The following is a 19,547-nucleotide window of genomic DNA, read 5'->3' on the forward strand; positions in this document are numbered from 1 at the left end:
ATTCCTTGACAATGAAGACAGATTGTCATCTCTTCAGTTCCTTCCTAATATCCTGCGTTTACACATGGTTTTAATTCTTTTTGACGTGTGACTCATCTCTAACCAATCAAAGTCAAAGACACTTCTTACATTCCCGCCAAAACCGGTTATATCACAGCCTGAATCTTTACTTTAGTATATGTTTATGTACAGTACAGTGTATGTGTATGCGTATACTCACAGCACATCGCTCACCACTGGATCTGGTCGTCACTTATCTACCCACCGATACATTATATTATTGTAGCAGTAGTTCATCGTAGCTGTAGTAATAAAGTTTGAAGAAATAGAGCCACCGCCTTGTAACCTCCACAAATGTAATAATCTCCACCAATGTAACATCAACCACAATTGTAATAAAATCAACCAAAAATGTAATAAAACAGTCAACCATTAATGTAAGAACCCGCAACCACAAATGTAATAAACAAATTAACCATACTGTAATAAACTCAACCATAAATGTAATAAACTTGAACTTGCATATGTGATCATTTGTTTATCGATGCCCTGAGTAAATAATAACTTTAATAAGACTAGTGTAATGTTATTGCATACTTTCCTGAAACTAGCTTTTCTTTCCGAAACACAGAATAGAATTCTTTGAGAACACTATCAGAAAACGGCGAGGTACAGATCAAACCGTTAGATAATGGAAGCGGAACTGCAGTTCAAGACACAATGATTACACAATAAGGAAGCGCCAAAATAAATCGTTAACCAGTGATACCATGCAAAGTTTATGACTCAGAACAAATAACAGAAAATATACAACCTTATAACAGAAACTTACGACACAAAACATGTTGACAAGAACATATTTCTATATTTCAATCTAGTAAAAACAATACCAACACTACCTTGAACAAAGTAGAACAAAATTAGACATCCTAACATCCCCAGTGAAGGAACAAACATCAAGTGGGACAATAAAGGAATACAGAAAATCTATCGATCATTCCACACAATTTATCCACTGAAGATGAATTTGAGGCGACTGATTATGAAAGTGCGGCAAATTTCAAAAAAAACTGCGTTAAAGGAACGTAGTGTTATACAGTCTCCTCTACTCTGGAGTAGAGACTGCACTGACACTCAAATTACAGCCGTGTCTCGCCATGGCCAATCAGTTTTGTACACAAAATAGGGAAACGTAAATGCATTTTGAAATATACAAAACACACTAAACGCAAACAATTAAGATATGAATAATGTGTGGAGTTGCTTTGCTTATTACAGAGATAAATATTGAAGGGCTAATTCCTCAAAATCAATGACAAAATAGATTTATTACATTTATGGTTGACAAGTATTACATTTATTTGTGATTTTTTTATTACATTTATGGTTACCATTTATTACAATTGTGGTTGATGTTTTTATTACATTTATGGTTGATTTTTGTTACATTTATGGGTGATATTACATTTATGGGTGCACTTTATTACAATTATGGTTGATGTTACATTTATGGAGATTATTACATTTATGGAGGTTACACGCCTCTGTCTCCATCACTTGAACTCAAAGGATCCTCCTTCACAAACAATTCCACACTAAGGTTGTTGACAGACTAAACATTAATGAAGTGCGAGATACGCACACGCCGACACAATACTGTCACCACTAACAAGAATGTATCTTGTGCCCAACGCAGTGTAGAAACACTGATGTTTAAGGGACATGAATGGAGTTCGGATAATCAAACGATTTGGATAATCGGCTTTCAGTTTCGTTCTCTATTGTTAATAAGCACTGATATTGGCCTTGTTTTGCTAATTGGAGATTGATAAAAACAATAAAAAGTGAAATTTTCATCATACTTACAAATCGATATGATTTTAGAAAAACCATAAGGATAAACTGACTTTCTTAATGCAAAATATGTTTGGAGTAGTTAAAAATTCTTAAAAAAATATTTCGTTGATCAAAAATGCACCTTAATTATTGTATATATGGTGTACATATTGGTATGACAAATTGACAGAACTAAAACGAAACTTTGGAAAAAAAAATTCATCAAAATTAAATAAAATTTGTTTTAAAGAAACTATAAGATAATATGATTTATATAATTGCAAAGTTTGATTAAAGCAGTTACAATTCTTAAAAAAATGTTTAGTAGATACAAACATGTAGCTTACAGTGTGTACTGTGTACATATTGGTATGACAAATTTACATAACTAAACCCAGTATGTGGGTCATATTACAATGGCTAATACCAGGGAATCAAATTTTGTTTCTCAAAGGAAATCAATTCTCAACAGTGCAACTCTTTCTATTATAAATACTAAAATATATCAAGTGTAATTTAATTATTTGTATTGAATTGACAAGTTTCATGTCAAGTAATATCAACTTGTTGAAAAATCAGTGACCATAAATTAAGTCTTTGTATTGTCTTTGACGGAGAAGTCACAACATTTACAGCTTCCCTTACTGTGCAAACACTTTAATGCAGTCATTGGCATGGTCAACTACAGCCACTCTGCAGGGAACATCATTGGTCAGTGTGATACCAAGTGGCCAATCCAACACATCCTCATCACTGTCAATGCGGGATATGAATTTACCTCTGCTGTCTAACTTTAACACACGTTTGTGTCCCCTGTCACAGATATACACACAACTGTCTTCATCCGTCACAATTCCCAGTTGCCATTTCAGGCTGTCATCACTGCTGATTTTGTGAAACGAGTATAAAAATTTACAATCTGCACTGAACACCTGAACATTTTCATAAGTAGATACAAATACTTCTCCTTGACCATTAATAGCCACATATGTAGGTCCATCAAGGGTACCATACTTTCCAAAGGATTTGATGTGCTGACCATGCTGTGTGAATTTCCTGACACAGTGACTCCCCTCCTTGTCTGTTTCGTCACTACCCTTTCCATCATAGTCTGTGACATACACACTGCCATCTAGAGGACTGATGGCAATTCCATAGGCATATTTCAGTTCATTTTGTCCAAAGTATCTGAGTAACTGTCCATCCTCATCACTCACAACTACCTGATTGTTGCCTGAATCTGACATGAAGTATTCATCATCAGCTGATACTGCTACTCCTTTAGGTTTAAATGGCTTCTCAAATTGTGTAAATGTGAAACTTGATTTGTAATTTCCATCCCTATCAGCTATGTGTATCCTATTGTTACCTGTATCAGCTGTGACAAAGTCTCCATGTTTATTAGTGGTTATCCCTGTCGGCCTGTTAAGCTGACCTTTGCCTATTGTCTTCACCCAACCCTTGACGGAAATCACAAATGGTGATCCTGGTATCGGCTGGTCACCAAGTTCTACTGTAACTTCATGTCTTCCACCAACATCTGCATCAATTCTCAGACTGTGTGTACCATTTCCATTGTCTACTGCAACTATGTCTTCACATGACCCATCTTCTTTCCACATCTTTGCTGTGATTTCTTTGTATGATATGACTGGTTTTCCTCTCCTGTCAGTAATTCTGACCGTGACATTGACAGATTCACCCCTGACAAGTCTCGTTGGCATGTTCTCTACTGTACACATTGATGCACTGACATCCATCTTCAACAATCCCAGCATTCCATGCTCAGGTGGGTCAACTGAAGGTTGGAATTTAATCAACTCAGATTTTATCAGTTGATTCATCTTATGTACAAAGTTATGAATGTTGTGCATTGTTTCCTTCTTTGATGAGAGGAGTCTGGCGGCATTCCCATCATGCAACAATGATTCCAGATAACTGCATGCTTTGGAAATGTTACCGTGTTTGTCCTCCCATTCATCAAATTCGGACACTTTAGTTTCTTTTATCAAATCAAACTCAAATTTCATTGTTCTGATCAGCCTTGATTTCTCAAGTTCAATCTTTTGTATCATGTTTTTAGCTTTCCTATTAATTTTATCTTCTTCCTCCTGGCGACATATGTCAAGTTCATCCTTGGCAGCCTCACCGCTCTCGTGTAGTTTAGCAGTCTGTTCATGTCTTTTCAACTTATCCGTCATCTTTTTTAGCTGTTCTCTGTATTGATCAGCTGCATCTTGTAGATCTCTGTGGACATGGTCAGGGACAGGGTGAGTGGCAATACAGTCAGGGCAGATAGACACTTGACAGGAATCACAGAACAGATGTACTTCATTCTGTGGATGAATGCTACAGTGTACTTTGCTTTGCTTTGACAGTTCTCCTGATAGTTCTTCAAGGTATTTGTCAAGTTTGACTTCACGTTGGCTTTTGCTGGTTTCCATGTCTTCATGGGCAGTGATGCATGAAGAACAGAAATTTGAATCACACTCTATACAGCTGTGTACAGCTTCTCTTTCTTTGCATCCTTCACACTGTCCTATGTCCAGCTCTTCAATTTTCAGTCTTTTCTTGGAGACATCAACCTGTGATTTAATCAATAATTAACAATGTTGTAATGTAGCATCATTCATCGTCACCAAAGTACTAATTCTGACACATTATCTTGAAGACATGTCTTTCATGAAATGAAACGAGAAAAAAAAATCTTCTTGCACGTTGTATAAACATACAAGTCTGACCAATTCTATTTGATACACATGGGAAATTAACAGAAAAAAATCAAAACCCACCCGATTTGTTGACAAGTAACTTTAATTCATATTGTAAACTTAATTCCACTTTCACAGGGTGTTACGCTGGTATGCGTTCTTTAATCTAGTGAGTAATCAGGTATTTTGAAAATCACGGAAAAAATCATATGATATCACAAATATGGTATTAAATTTTATCACTTTATTCGTAATTCATTTATCATAACCATATTCTTCATGAAATATATTTTATTGGAATAATCACATGATCAAGTCAATTACTCCAATCACATGATCAAAACAAAATAATAAGAATATACTATTTTCTCTAATCATATGAATATCAAGATGATTTGTAAAATTATATGATGATATTCACAAAAATATTAACGTAGTATAGTAGGTCAGTTTACTTATAATTATTATCTAGAGATAGAATATCAAGTATAATGCAGGTGAAAACAATGATAAATCTTAAGACATTCAAAAATATCATATGAATTTTGCAGTTTTGGATCATATGTAAGGGGAGTATATAGCAAAATAAAGTAAACACAGTGAATAACAACATACAGACAGGAGAACAGAGTAAATAAATGAATTAGGCTACTAAAAAGTAAATCAAACCTACAAACCAAGAAGCAGGGCAATTTAAAAATATGTGGTCTGCTATGGATGGTCCTTCTCTCTCAAATCTTGACAAGGTAGATTATTTGACATGCATATGTTAGTCCCATGTTTTTAGTGTTTCTGTTTGTTTTGTCTTTGTTTTCTTCAGTATGGTAAATTTTGTTTCCTCTTTTTGACATTTTTCCTCCTTTAATCAACAATGTTTTATCAAATTGTTTGGTTTCTATTACTTATTTGTCTTTCATCCAAACAAAAATCAGAGTTAAAGTTTTGAGAGATCAAGCAGCAGGTAGCATGGCAGACTCTCTCACAGCTCCTCATTCGATGCGAAGGTATGCGCCCTCAACAGTCTTTCTAGCAAACGACGCTCACCGAGCCAGTCATGCTTTATCGTAGCAGGACTTGGGGCTTTTTTCGATTTTTGTTATTTTTCCGAGTGGCCATATCTTTGGCGTCATCGGCGCCTCAGCAATGGCTTTGTTTCCACCCCTATCGTAATTGACAGGCTGCGCTATATCTGAAGTTAATATTTTGAGAAGGACAATAATTCGATGTGGCAGCTCTATACCCAGTAGTTTACGTAATCACTGTCCCGACTGTGGCACTCTTGAAAACGCTGTGCATAGCGGCTGGCATTGATCCTGAAACAGCGGCGAAAGCACAACTATGCAAGCTACTCCTAGGAAACCGTCGAAGTCTCCGGAAACATTATGCATCGTTCGGGCAAAATACGGCACAAAATAATGTCAAGCTAGGTAACTACAGTGATTTCCCGTAGCCCGTCGGGAGTATTACTATGCTAAGCGTATTCTGGTAGTTGGCACATGGCTGGGTTTCTAATTGCTTGCCTCGCAACTTATAGATATGAAATTTATTTTGTCAATGAAATACGCTGGAAGTATTATGGTAAGACATTTAGAACCATTGACTTTCCGCCCCACTGACTATAATTCCAAGACGTCTAAATTTAGTATCTATTTCAGAAATGCCTAATACAAAAAGCAGCTATTTGAGCTGCGGGGTATCAACACTCTCATAAATGACATGTCTGTCTCGATAGCATGGTCCAATGGCAGGCAAAATTGAAAATATGGGTCGACTTTTTCTAACCAATAGAAAAAAATCGAAAAAAGTGGTAACAGCCCTTCGCCGGCTTCGCCAGCTCACTGAGGGCGCTAGTATGGATTGAGGAGTAGCCGGCAAGGGGCTGTGAGAGAGTCTAGTGGCAAGGCTGCAGAATTGTAGCCTTTAGTTTTCCACAGTGTAGTTGTTTGAAGGGTAGAGACAACCCTTTCAGTTACATATATTTTAGAACACTGTTGACTGAATCAGTGCTGCTTGGCAATATATCATCTGAAGATTGAAATCGTTACTTTACCCAAAATAATAATGTTTATTAGTCTGCCTACTCTACAGAGGCACCGTCTATCGATTTTTGTAGATTCTAATAATAGTTTATTTGTATGTAAACTTGTCAAAGTAAAATATCAGAGATTTTACAATGCGTTTCGTTTCATAAATTCAGCTGTCTTTCCTTCATGCCTTCGACCGTCAACTAGTAATCATATCCATAGGGACTGTCAGCTAAATAATCAGGTCATTTGCCATGAAGAAGTCAAATGCCGCCCTTCTGTCTTTTTTTCTGTCGTCAGTGTTATCTTTTTATTTTAGAATAGATAGCCTTGAAACCGGTCAAAGTGGAACTTTGGATTTAATTTAATTGCTGAAGCCAGATTACATTTCCTTCAAATTATAATATCTCCTGATTCGTATTGGACAACAAATATTTACATATTGTCGAAAGAGGGCGCCAGTCATGTCATCCGTTTCATAACAGAATCCCTCCAGCGCACCGTTAATCAAAACAGCTCCGTGTAACGGCATTAATGCAAAACTAATTAATGACTAAGTGTTGTGTTTTGCTAATCATCTGCAGAATAGAGTGTTGGCAAGAAACATGTTTGATGCGCAGTGCCGAAGGTGACATTTGGCCTTCCCGACACACACACACACACACACACACACTCTCTCTCTCTCTCTCTCTCTCTCTCTCTCTCTCTCTCTCTCTCTCTCTCTCTCTCTCTCTCTCTCTTCTCTGGAAATCTATTTAATACAACTGTATTAAATATTCACATATTTGTCAGTCACATAAACTTACTCGGGTAAAAAGTTTGATTCAGACTGTCAGTTGTTTAGCAGATCTCAATCAGATGTCATTGAAAATACCTCATTACTAACGTGAATGGGTCGGTTTAAACATTTATAATATCCTTTTTCAAATAGATTACTCTCTTTTAAATTCTATTAGCAAATTTAAGTTGTGAAGTGCAAACACGACTAAAAGTCAGAGCCCAAACGCTTATTCTGTGGCAAGCCAAGTTTTAAATAGACAAAGATTGAAGAGAATCAGTAAAATTTCTGCATTCAGAATATTTCCAATCTCTAAAATGAAGAATTATTTCTATGTAACAAAAATGAAAAATTCTATTCATTAATGCTTGAAAGTCAAAGAACTTTACATGGTTTTGGTGTTCTTGTTTTCAGAGAAATTATAATTGTGGATTATATTATTACTATGCTTCATTCTACCAAAATAACACGGTGACCTCATGCATTATTCTCTTTTTTATTGTCCACATAATTAATGCAGGTAAATATGATAGATATATTTCGCCAGAAATTCCTGAAATTAGTGATGGCACTTATATTTCTTTTCATTTCTGCATGAATTTCGTGTCGGTTACCAACATGACAGCTTTTTCTCATACAAATTCTTGCGAGAGCTTTTGCCAGCTTAATGAGTTAGTGGGTTTGTGTGTCAATATGTACGCACTGATAACAATGGATTTTAAATTTGACGCCTAAACCAAGCATGTCAGTGATTGGTCAGAAAAGCTGTTCCACTTATCATGAACACAGTACCCACTAAGTATAACGTTTTGTTTATCGGATCATCAACGCTAGTTTTAGTTGAACTTCAGACGTGAGCTGAGCACAATCTAAGTTTTCTAGACAAAGCATATAAAATATTTTCACTGGCGCTTTACACAGTGTCGTATGACTATGCTTTCTCAAATAAGCAGGTCTTTAGTCAAGATTTTAAAACTTCAGTACTTGATGCTGAACGAATATGACTAGAAAGTCTATTCCACAAGGAAGCAGCGGCATTAATCTGTGCAGTCGTAGCTCTCGTTGTTTTTGCCCGATGGGCACTGCAAAGGCCTAACCCACTGTCAATCGCGGCATACTGAAGATGGCTGGCAATGTTTAATAATAACCGTGAGTTGCGTGCAGCATCAATGTGTTCCGGCGTTACGGGCTACAGCCGGCATGTGAGCATTTTTTCGTTTGTCTGTGATTTAATATAGTGAATAAGTCAGCATATCAAAATTAGACTGCAATATATCAAAATTGGGTCACATATATATTTTATTTATTTATTTATTTATTCAATCATTTATTTATTTATTTATTTATTTGAAAATCCGGGGATCAAGTCCCCATTTACAGGTTCCTGAAAAGTTCAAAAGAAAACGGTTAAAAAAATGCTGAACCAGCCAGCACCAAACAAAAAGTATTTACAAAACTAAAATAAGTATGGGATACACACAGACAACAAAAACAAAGCAAACAAATCAACAAGAACAGCCATTATATCTTGCATAGATATGCTAGGCCTACTCAGACAAAAATAAAAACAGTTACCGCCGGCTACGTACAAAGCTGGGATCGAGGCCGGGGTACGGGCGGAGCGAATCCTTGACCCTGGGAACACTAGCGCTCACAAAAACTAAGAGGTGAAGTCGGTCAATTTTTGTTTTACTGTTATGTCCCATTGGCCGGAATGTTCTGAGCCTGTGAATGCCGGACTCTTGTCCATAACAACGGAAAAAAACATAAGTTTTGTAGTCATCAAAGTAACTTTAACCGGACCATTGACACATGACGTACCGTCGCACCGATCGACACGATCGCAAGCGTAACACTCGTCGCTGACGTGAAATGACGTGGTGCATACAATGTCAGCTTAGAGCCTATGGACATACGTGAACGCGTTCATCTATGGCCGTGGTTTGAGGGACTGTGGATCGTTAGTGTCGCCGTTCTCAAACTACCGAATATTAGTCGTTGTGGAATGACCTGGTGGGAGTGCAGAGAAATAAGTGTAGAATGTGGGATTAAGTAGAGATAATTTGTTTGCGTTTCTGCCAGCCTGATCCGACGCATTCTTTGAAGTTTTATCGCCTTCGTTCATGCTGAATATTCATAGTCGTGGTTAATCGGTTCTCAGGGCCTGAACCGGATGGCCACCACATCAAAATTTGTATCGGCAAAAGTTGGAATGAATGCCTCAAAATAAATATTTTATCGTCATTTACGCAAAATTCATGTATCATCGGTATACAGACAACATTCAGAGAACATGGCGAAGAAGATTCTCCAATGCAGAACGTCCAACTTTGACTGATTTATTTGACTTCAGTTCCAAATTAAACATGCAGGGTGCACAGCATTGGGCCGGAGTAGCGTGACCTTTGGGATATATTCAAAACAACCACTTTTGTGTCAAGTATAAGTGTTTGGCGTTGTTTTCTGTGCGACTGTTTAATTATGACTTGAAGATAATAAATAACTTTCTCACTTGTATGGATGTTCATTTGATATCAAGTCACTAATAGCATTCATGACAGTTTTTCCCCACACAGATTTAGACGTAGTGGGAATGGCCATGGAGCTACTTTGTTAGCTACTTTGGTAGCTCCATGGTATGGTCTATTTGGGGCAAATCGGCCATACCCACCACGTCTGTTAAAATTCATGGTTACTTTTCTTGTTTACGCATACACTCATAATTATCTATTGGAAATCTGGGAAATTGCTATTACATCAGGGTGACAACCCCGAACTAAGATTATTCTTTGTAAGGGAGCATTCGTTATTTACGGGGAGGGGGGGCGGTGGAAATCAGGGGGGGGTTGACTTTTACAAAACCGCTTTAGAGGGGGGGGGGTCAAATTTTACAATCAATGATTGAAGGGGGGTCAAATTTTACAAAGGTTTGTATTGAGTTATGGAAAACAAACTTGACTTTGGAATTTCACCGAAATGTTGCTTGTGTAACCGATGTTTCGAGACGGCAGAATAATAACCGACCGAAGCTCAGCCAAATTTATTTCTCTAGCAGGGCCAACAAGTCCGAGACTGGCGTTAACCTCTATAGAGCAGCAACAGAGCATGTAGCCCTGAGTACAGGTCTGTGTGTTCCTGGCGTATACGGCCTCCACCACAGCCCTGCAACGGTCTGTGGAGATAACTGGGGTCTCTGCAGCGAGATTCAAAATGGGGATCTCCATGGGTAAATAACTTGTCGAGTATGTTATGTTTCAGAAAATGAGCGGTTTTGGACGTTAGGAGAAGTCAATCGCATCTTTTCTGGGATTGGTTAGGAGGTAAAGGTAGGCAGGGAAAGGATTTTGCCCCAATAGAGCTGAATTTCGGCCAAAAAGACTGTTTAGTCTTCATTGCGGTCCAGATCCAGGCCGCAGAGACCTCAAGTCTGTTCAAAGACCATTGCAGGGCTGTGGTAGAGGCCATATAATGCTGGGAACACACATGCACACACCTGTACGCAGGGCTAAACAGCATGGGGCATGAAATGAGGAACCAACACACCAGTCATATAATGTAACAAACAACTTCTGTATATTACTATATTGTGTCAAATATCGGGGTCTACATATAAAATAGTAAAACCGTACTTCAAAACTATAAATATTACTCCATGGTAACAATAACCGTACCGATCGACCTCCCGACGGCAGGAGTTGAACACACTTTCAGAACAAAAACTCTGTCCAAACCCTTTCTAAATGCTTAACAATTTCTATGGAAAACTTAACGTTACTGCAGAGGTACCTCAGACTTGACCACGTGGCTGGGAAACACAAATAGTTCACACGCGACTATGTTCGATGATGAGCACAATTGTAAGTCCCGTGTAATGTCTGCACATGAAAGTCGGCGACAACACACGCAATTCACTGCTAAGCAGCGTCCAGTTCAGCTACCACGGGAGCAGCCATCTTAGATCTTTGTTTACTTCCGGTCGGGACATGCCGAACTAATCTGAAGTCTTCCTCTGCTAACTCCGCGCATCGACAAAAGTTCAGTGGAACAATCATAAATAATGTTCTCATGACAATCTCAGACATCTGACTGAACTCATAAACGGAATAAAGTTCACAGTTAACACACAATTTGCTGCAGAAAGATCAGCTTTCAACTTGTGGTGATATTATCATCTTAGCGTGCAGTGCGTACGGCACGGCTTTCACTTGTGTGAGCAATGTTCGTTCCATCGACTAAAGTAGAGGATGGCGTAGGGTTTAAATAAACAGTCCGATCCGCATAAAATTCAATCTCTGCCACTCACCGGTTTCTTTACATATCTGCTGACTTGAGTAAGACTCAAAATAGAGAAATATCTGACTTAAAAAGCACACACTGACACTCAAACCTTCCAGTGCCAGTGCAGCATGCAACGTAAAACACTCTCTGGAAAGTTCCCGTCTTGGACTCCCTAGGTATACAGTGATAATACACAAGAACTCCCAGGCAAAATAGAAAATACACAGGTCCTCCATACATAATCTATGAGAAGCTATGAATAATTTCTTTTAAATACAAAACTAGCTAAATCTGTGTATTTATAGACTCTTGATTATTGATATTAATGTACTTGATAAGACTAGGGTAGTTACCAGTGCATGTGTGAGCAAGAAATTTGATTTTGGAATTTCACTAAATTGTTAATTCACTATCTTGTCAGAGGAAACTATGAATAATTTTTTCCATTACAAAACTAGTTAAATCTGTGTATTTATGTACGCTTGATTATTGATATTAATTTACTTGATTAGACTAGGGTGGTAACAAGTGGATGTTTGTGCAAGAAATTTGATTTTGGAATGTCACCGAAATGTTGATTCACTATCTTGTCTATATGGAGACTATGAATAATTTTTTCCAATATAAAATTAGGTAAATCTGTGTATTTATGTACTCTTGATTATTGATATTAGTGTACTTGATTAGACTAGAGCGATTACAAGTTCATGTGTGTGCAAAAAAATTGATTTTGGCATTTCACCAAAAATGTTGATTCTCTAGTATGTGAGGAAACTTTTTCAGCCCGGGGCCACAGGGTGCGAAGGGTTAATGAATCAAATCTGATGAATTTTTTTTTTCATGGGGGGTCACATTTTACAATTGATGAATTGAGGGGGGGTCAAATTTTAGAAATTTGATTTGGAGGGGGGGTCGCTTTTTACGTTTCATTTGTCGCTCAAATTCCACCGCCCCCCTCCCCGTAAATAACGAATGCTCCCTAAGATAGTTACGATTCCGAATAAGACAAGACAAATTTGTGACTTTCACAAATTTCCCTTCAAATACAACACTAATGTTCATCAAACAAGGAAAAATATGCAGACCTAGCATAACCGTTTGTAACGACATTCGAAACACATTGAGCATATTCCATAATGCTTGCCAAGTGTCCCTATACAAACTGTGGCTTGCCGTATAGCATGAAGGTTCTAGCTCTGCTCCTGGCTACATGATCGTAGCGAGCGACTAACTATAGACATGGTATAGAGGACTCACGTAGAAGAACTCTATGGACTAACGTACACGTGGCCGTAAAATAAAACCACGGAGGTTACTATTAGTATTTACTTAAAGCAATTTTCTGTCACGGTATCAACCGATGCACGATGGTAAGCTATTAGCCCTACAGCCGGTATGAGTCAAGAGTGCTCGGCTATGACTACGCCGTAGCCGTATAGCCCTACCGCACAGAACGGACTAGCGTGCGTGCAGACTGACGCCAGAGTAGCCACCGAGGCCCTTCTTTTATTGACATGTAGTCTTTGGTCCGGGCAAAATTTGCAGACACCTAAGTCTGTGTACGGTGATTTGTGTTCGTCCACTATGTTTCCCTCCATCATTGTGGTGGAGGGTAACTTAGTGAACAGAACATGTACACAGACGTCCTCATACACAGCATCGTGACCATGGTGCATTTGCTACGTTGACAGTAGCCAGTAAGGTGCGGAAATGTGTTTTATCGTTTTTAGAATGTTTACCTAGAAGTTTAGAAAGCTAAATTAGAATTGTCTAAACTCCAGCTAAATTAGAAAGTTTAGAACGCTATTTAGTTTGGCTAAATATCGTAATTATCGGATATATCACAGGAAAAAATTGCCTCCTCAGAGCCGAGCTATACTCCCGCTAAATTAGAAAGTTTAGAACGCTATTTAGATTGGGTTAAATATCGTAATATCGGATATATCACAGGAATAAAGTTTGAACTCCTCAGAGCCGAGCTAAACTTCAGCTAAATTAGAAACTTAGAAAGCTATTTAGATGGGCTAAATATCGTAATTATCGGATATATCGCTGAAAAAATTTTTGAACTCCTCAGAGCCGAGCTAGACTCCAGCTAAATTAGAAAGTTTAGAACGCTAATTAAATTGGGCTAAATATCGTAATTATCGGATATATCACAGGAAAAACAATGACTCCTCAGAGCCGAGCTATACTCCCGATAAATTAGAAAGTTTAGAATGCTATTTAGATTGGGCTAAATATCGTAAATATCGGATATATCACAGGAATAAAGTTTGAACTCCTCAGAGCCGAGCTAAACTTCAGCTAAATTAGAAACTTAGAAAGCTATTTAGATCGGGCTAAATATCGTAATTATCGGATATATCGCTGGAATAACTTTTGAACTCCAAAGAGCCGAGCTAAAATCCAGCTAAATTAGAAAGTTTAGAACGCTATTTAGATCGGGCTAAATATCGTAATTATCGGATATATCGCTGAAAAAATTTTTGAACTCCTCAGAGCCGAGCTAAACTCCAGCTAAATTAGAAAGTTTAGAACGCTATTTAGATTGGGCTAAATATCGTAATTATCGGATATATCACAGGAAAAAAATTTGGACTCCTCAGAGCCGAGCTAAACTCCAGCTAAATTAGAAAGTTTAGAACGCTATTTAGATTGGGCTAAATATCGTAAATATCGGATATATCACAGGAAAAAATTTTGGACTCCTCAGAGCCGAGCTAAACTTCAGCTAAATTAGAAAGTTTAGAACGCTATTTAGATTGGGCTAAATATCGTAATTATCGGATATATCGCTGGAAAAAATTTTGGAACTCCTCAGAGCCGAGCTAAACTCCAGCTAAATTAGAAAGTTTAGAAAGCTCTTTAGATCGGGCTAAATATCGTAAATATCGGATATATCACACGAAAAAAATTTGGACTCTTCAGGGCCCAGCTAAACTCCAGCTAAATTAGAAAGTTAAGAACGCTTTCTAGATTGGGCTAAATATCGTAATTTAGCTGTGTTTAGCTGTGTTTTATCGTGTTCAGCTTATTTAGCTCCCATTGACAATACACAGAGTTTATAGCAGGAACATGGCGAGAGACACAATTCCGCACCTAACTCGACAGTAGCTCATGGTTACCGGAAAGTGACCAAGAGTAGCCCAACGTGAGCTTTTTTACGTAAAGGTGTTTCTTTTTCTGAAGTATACTACAGCATAGACCCTAAAGCGAGAATCTATATTCTCACAGTCACTCACCAGATAAAACTACGTGGGTGAGGAGCTCATACAAAGATACCCGGCTGAATATATCCCAAGAAATCTTTCCGAAACAAATAATAATCGCATACAATCGAAACAAAATCATAAAAGACACATTAGTGAAGGCAAGATTAAACAAACAAACGAACATCAACGACGTGGTAACAGCGTTTTCAACAAAGCTTTAACAAATCAAAACATATATATTCTAACAACACTGTTACTAGACCAAAGCAATCAAACAAGAACCAAACAATACCCATAAACTCAAGCGACTGATAAAGGAACTACTCAGGGTTACGAAACGAGAGCGTCAAAAGGATCACAGTGTCTCAGACATAACCGACCCGGCTTCGTTTCGCCATGGCGAATGTCTAACATCAAAAAAACCGACATACAACAGGACACTTAATGTTGCAAGACAAGAAATTCACCATTTTAAGCTAACAATTCTGTAATGGTTAATAAGCTAAGAAACCCCGTAAATTATATATTTTCGGAAAGCCTAGATATAGGGAAATATTTTGGTTACCATAGTGTCACCACTGTTTACATCACTATCACGTGACAGGTAATTTGCATAACCTCGCAAAAATCGGTGAGCAATACAACTGAAAACACACATTTTTTAATTCTTTATCGATAATGAGTCGGCAGCTTGTATGTCAAGGCTACCAACATAGTTTGTATTAAAATGTGTTTTTACTCGGAGGATCATACTATTGCAACGATAAATGATAATCCGTTTCAAAGCAAATTCATGATACACATTCATTACTTTCACAAGCAAATAAATGTTGTTTTGCTAATATTTCAACAAATTACCTACCCGAGACTGCTTGCTAAGTTTTATCCGCAGATCCATTGCCACTTTACTGAATCGAGCATTGGAAGACTTTAGTCTGCTGATTTCCTCTTCATAACGAAATGTTGTTTGACGAAGATTTCCAATCAGTGTTTGGTCCTGTGCATGCTTTAATGTTACCAGTGTATGCAAACCTCTGCTGCATCTGAGGAAAACCTGGAGAAAACAAATAACCTAAATATTGTGACATGATCATCAGCAAAAATGTCGCTTAGACTGTACTTTGGACACCGACTTTAGCCTTCGAAATCTTACAATTCCTTGTGTGAGTGGTCAATAATAGTCACATGGTCGAGCACAGAACTTGTTTGGACCTACGGTATATGTATTAATGCTTTGGCCAGAGTTCCTTCCGAACTTGGAATACCATTCTTTTATATGATACATGGAAGATCAACTATTATGTTTTGCCGAAATTGGGCTGTTCTAATAATACTTGTTGCATTACATACGGTATCATGACAGCACAAGAGAAATAGTTTTTTTGTAAAAAATGTCAATATGATAGTCGATTATATAATTACTCGACTTCATCTTTTGTCAGGCGCATCTAAAATGACAATTATGACGCAGTAACAGTAGATTATGAGAAATAACATCTTTTTAGTTCATTTCTGTTTATCGATATTATGAGTTGATCCAAATGTTTAATTAGAACGTTTAGCTGTGATACGAAAACGCAAAGTCATATCATCCTACATTAAAACATTTTCACTCCTCCGATGCATTTCACTGTGCATTTTATTAACTTAACATCACAGATAAACTTTCCTTATCGGTGTACCGTCGTGAAAAAGTCGCCATTAGAGGGTCTTTGTGGCTGACGTGCTGTTACAGTATATATAGTTATCATGACCCGGCCAAAGAAACAATGTCATATACAGGTATAGTAATAGTCTAAGATCAAAGTACGCTTCAAATTAATAGACTTGGGCTTAGATTTCAATATTTCACATCGAAGGATTTTAAAATGTGTATTAAAAAATTGGAAACACGGCATGTACTGTAGAATACTTTTCACACACATGTAGTAATACTTACTAAAGCTGGCACACAAAGGTCAATAGCCAATCTCTCTGCTACCTTCAGGGCCTTTGACCTCTCTTCTTGTAGTCTTTTTATCTCTGCTTTGTACTCTGTAATCTCAAGTTGGAGTTCAGTCGGTCGGCTCTCTTTCTGCTCTTTGGGTGGACGAATGGTATTGTCTGACCTCTTGCTGATGATTGTAAGGGCCATCTGAAGCATTTGGCGGAATTGTGTTCTCTCATCTCGTGTCGGCCATCTAGCTGTTATTAAGTTCAGTTGAATTAGGCTCGGGTGTTCTTCGATTACTTCTGGCCGTCGACATCTGGCAGTTGCAAAGATGTGGTTTTCCCATTGTAGCTCTGTGGAATATAGTTCAACATTTATTTAATGTCTGTCTCAATTCATTAAAATTTGTTATGGTAGTACACTTTCCATACAGCAGAGAGCGTAGTATAGGCACCGAAAAAAATGGAAAGAAAAAATATGAAGCGATGCTGGTCTTGTTGGGATTCAATAGACTTCATGTCGATTCTGTGAAACAGTCTTACCTTGAAAGTACTTCACTCCTTTTTCAAGGTGCAAAGGGTCGATCCGTGCAACTATCAACAAATCTAGTCCAGCATCTGCCACAATCATCTTCATCTCTTGTGTTATCAGTATGTCACTAAGCAGTCGTTCCAGCTTACCGCTTTGGAGGCCTTTTTTGAAAGACAGCATATTTTCCATATTTAAGGTTCGAAGTAACAAGATAAGTGACGATCGTTTTATTCCTGTCAATTTTGTCTCATATTGTGCTAAAACCTCTTCTAATCTCTTGCATTTGTCTGGTGCATCTCCCCTTGCTATAGCATCACATTGACAATGGAACACTTTCGTTGTAGCGTCCAATAAAAGAATACGTTTATACTTCTCTAGATCTTCATCCTTCCCATACATTAACGCTCCACTCATCTTCGGAATGGAAGTTAAATCGAGTGCCATCGGGAAATCTGTGATTATAAAATGACGCCATATATGGTTAGCTTCTATTCAACATTAGAATTGACTCTTATATACGTATATGAATCACCGAGGCCTTTTTCTTCTCATCCTTAAAGTGAAATATGTGCAATCAATTGCAAAAATGTCAGTTGTATTCATTTTACATTAAAAGAAATCTAAAAAAGAATAACATGCATATATTTCAGGCTTGTTTGTTGTTTTGCAACTGCTATTACCGATTTACTACACAAAACAACCACCGCTGCATCTGGACCTTTGCACAGAGGAGCATCGAGTGTATAGTTACGGAAGTATTCGTTTTTTTACGAGGAAGGGGATCAGTGGATATCAGTAAGGGGGTTGAGTTTTATAAAATGGTCATGGAGGAAGGTTGAATGTTATGGTAGAAGATTTAGAGATGTCACATTGTACACAAGACACGGTGACCTTTCAAGCAAAAGATATAATTTGTGAGACTGAGAAAATATATTGTTTTAATGTTCCTCCAAAAACCGAATACATTCCAGTCTTCATTCAAAGTTTTCGTAAAGTCATACAGTACATGCGAGCATGTGTGTTCGTGTGTGACTGTGTCTGTGTGTGCCTGTCTGTATTTGTGTGAGTGAATATAATTAGATGTAATATTCAGTATTTCAACATGACGCACTCGGAATTTCACCAACATCCCCTCGCAGTAAAAATGAAGGCTCCCTAAGTAGAGTCAAGAGCCATCACCAAGCAAAAACCACTCCATTTGTCGATCGCTAATAGGCCTACTTAATCTTCAATTGGTACATTATTTCTGGAAAACTGAAACAATGTTCTTTGTTTAAAGCGATGTCTTGAGGACTGACTGTACAATTAAAATGTCGTCTAATATAACTTAAATTACTTGCAGCTCCCCAGACTTCAAAGAAGTGCATGATTCAATGGGAGCCAGTGCATGATGATTTGTTATGTGCAGAAATGACACACAGTTTGCAATGTGACACACCTGGACTGTACAAATAGCTCCCCCAAGGTGTCATATCATATTCCACATCTCGTCAGGTAAGTGATTAACCCAGCAAAGATGGACAGTCGTGTTTTTATCATTCTGTCTTGCTGCTATTGATTCGTTCTCCAAAATGTCAACGTTTCACACTACGTCCTAGCTCGCAATAAGTTATGCGCAACTCACTCCATTGGAATCAAAAGAATAGCGGTGCCACGAAATACGAGTACAAGATCGACAACATGGCGGACTCATTCACACACTTGAAAATCCACCAAGTGAAAAATTCTTCTCATATGAGATATATGCCATCCAGAAACCTCTATGTTCTTATTTTATCGTAATCGCTTATCATATTGAGCGGATAGGTATCGTTTTCATTTGTTAATGGCGTGGGTCTGAAATGATAGCATTTGTAGCGGACTTCACAGGGACAACTTGAGTGTAACTTGTTGCGACAAGTTCAAAATCGCCCAATTGTAACCTGGTGGCTTGCGTATAAGCAAAGCTATAAGTATGATATAAATTGCTGAATTTTTCAATGGTTGACAAATAATTTATTTTACATTCTCACGATTACTATCATCACCCACTATTACAAATTCCATTGCTACCACCATTACCTTACTTTCACTGCTATACTGTTATCGTTAATCCAGTGTTGGTACTGAGTAACACGACACTGCTGTCAAGGCAGGAGAGTGCAGACGTGGTCTAGGTGAAAGAAAGTCAGAATCAAAAGTACAACACAAAGATGCATGGCTCAATTGTTCATCATTGTACCATACATATATATATACCAGACA

General features: G+C 37.8%; 1 protein-coding gene across 1 annotated transcript; it reads right to left on the reverse strand.

Moving 5' to 3' along the window:
- Positions 1 to 2,477: 2,477 nt before the first annotated feature.
- LOC139133672 (E3 ubiquitin-protein ligase TRIM71-like) lies at positions 2,478 to 5,603 on the reverse strand. The gene is made up of 2 exons (XM_070700425.1): positions 5,592 to 5,603; positions 2,478 to 4,421 (listed from the first exon to the last, which is right to left on the reverse strand). Exons 1-2 carry the CDS (start codon positions 5,601 to 5,603, stop codon positions 2,478 to 2,480), a joined length of 1,956 nt encoding a protein of 651 aa, XP_070556526.1.
- Between the last annotated feature and the right edge of the window lie 13,944 nt (positions 5,604 to 19,547).

This window comes from Ptychodera flava, chromosome 5, assembly GCF_041260155.1.
Source record: "Ptychodera flava strain L36383 chromosome 5, AS_Pfla_20210202, whole genome shotgun sequence".
NCBI lineage: Eukaryota > Metazoa > Hemichordata > Enteropneusta > Ptychoderidae > Ptychodera > Ptychodera flava.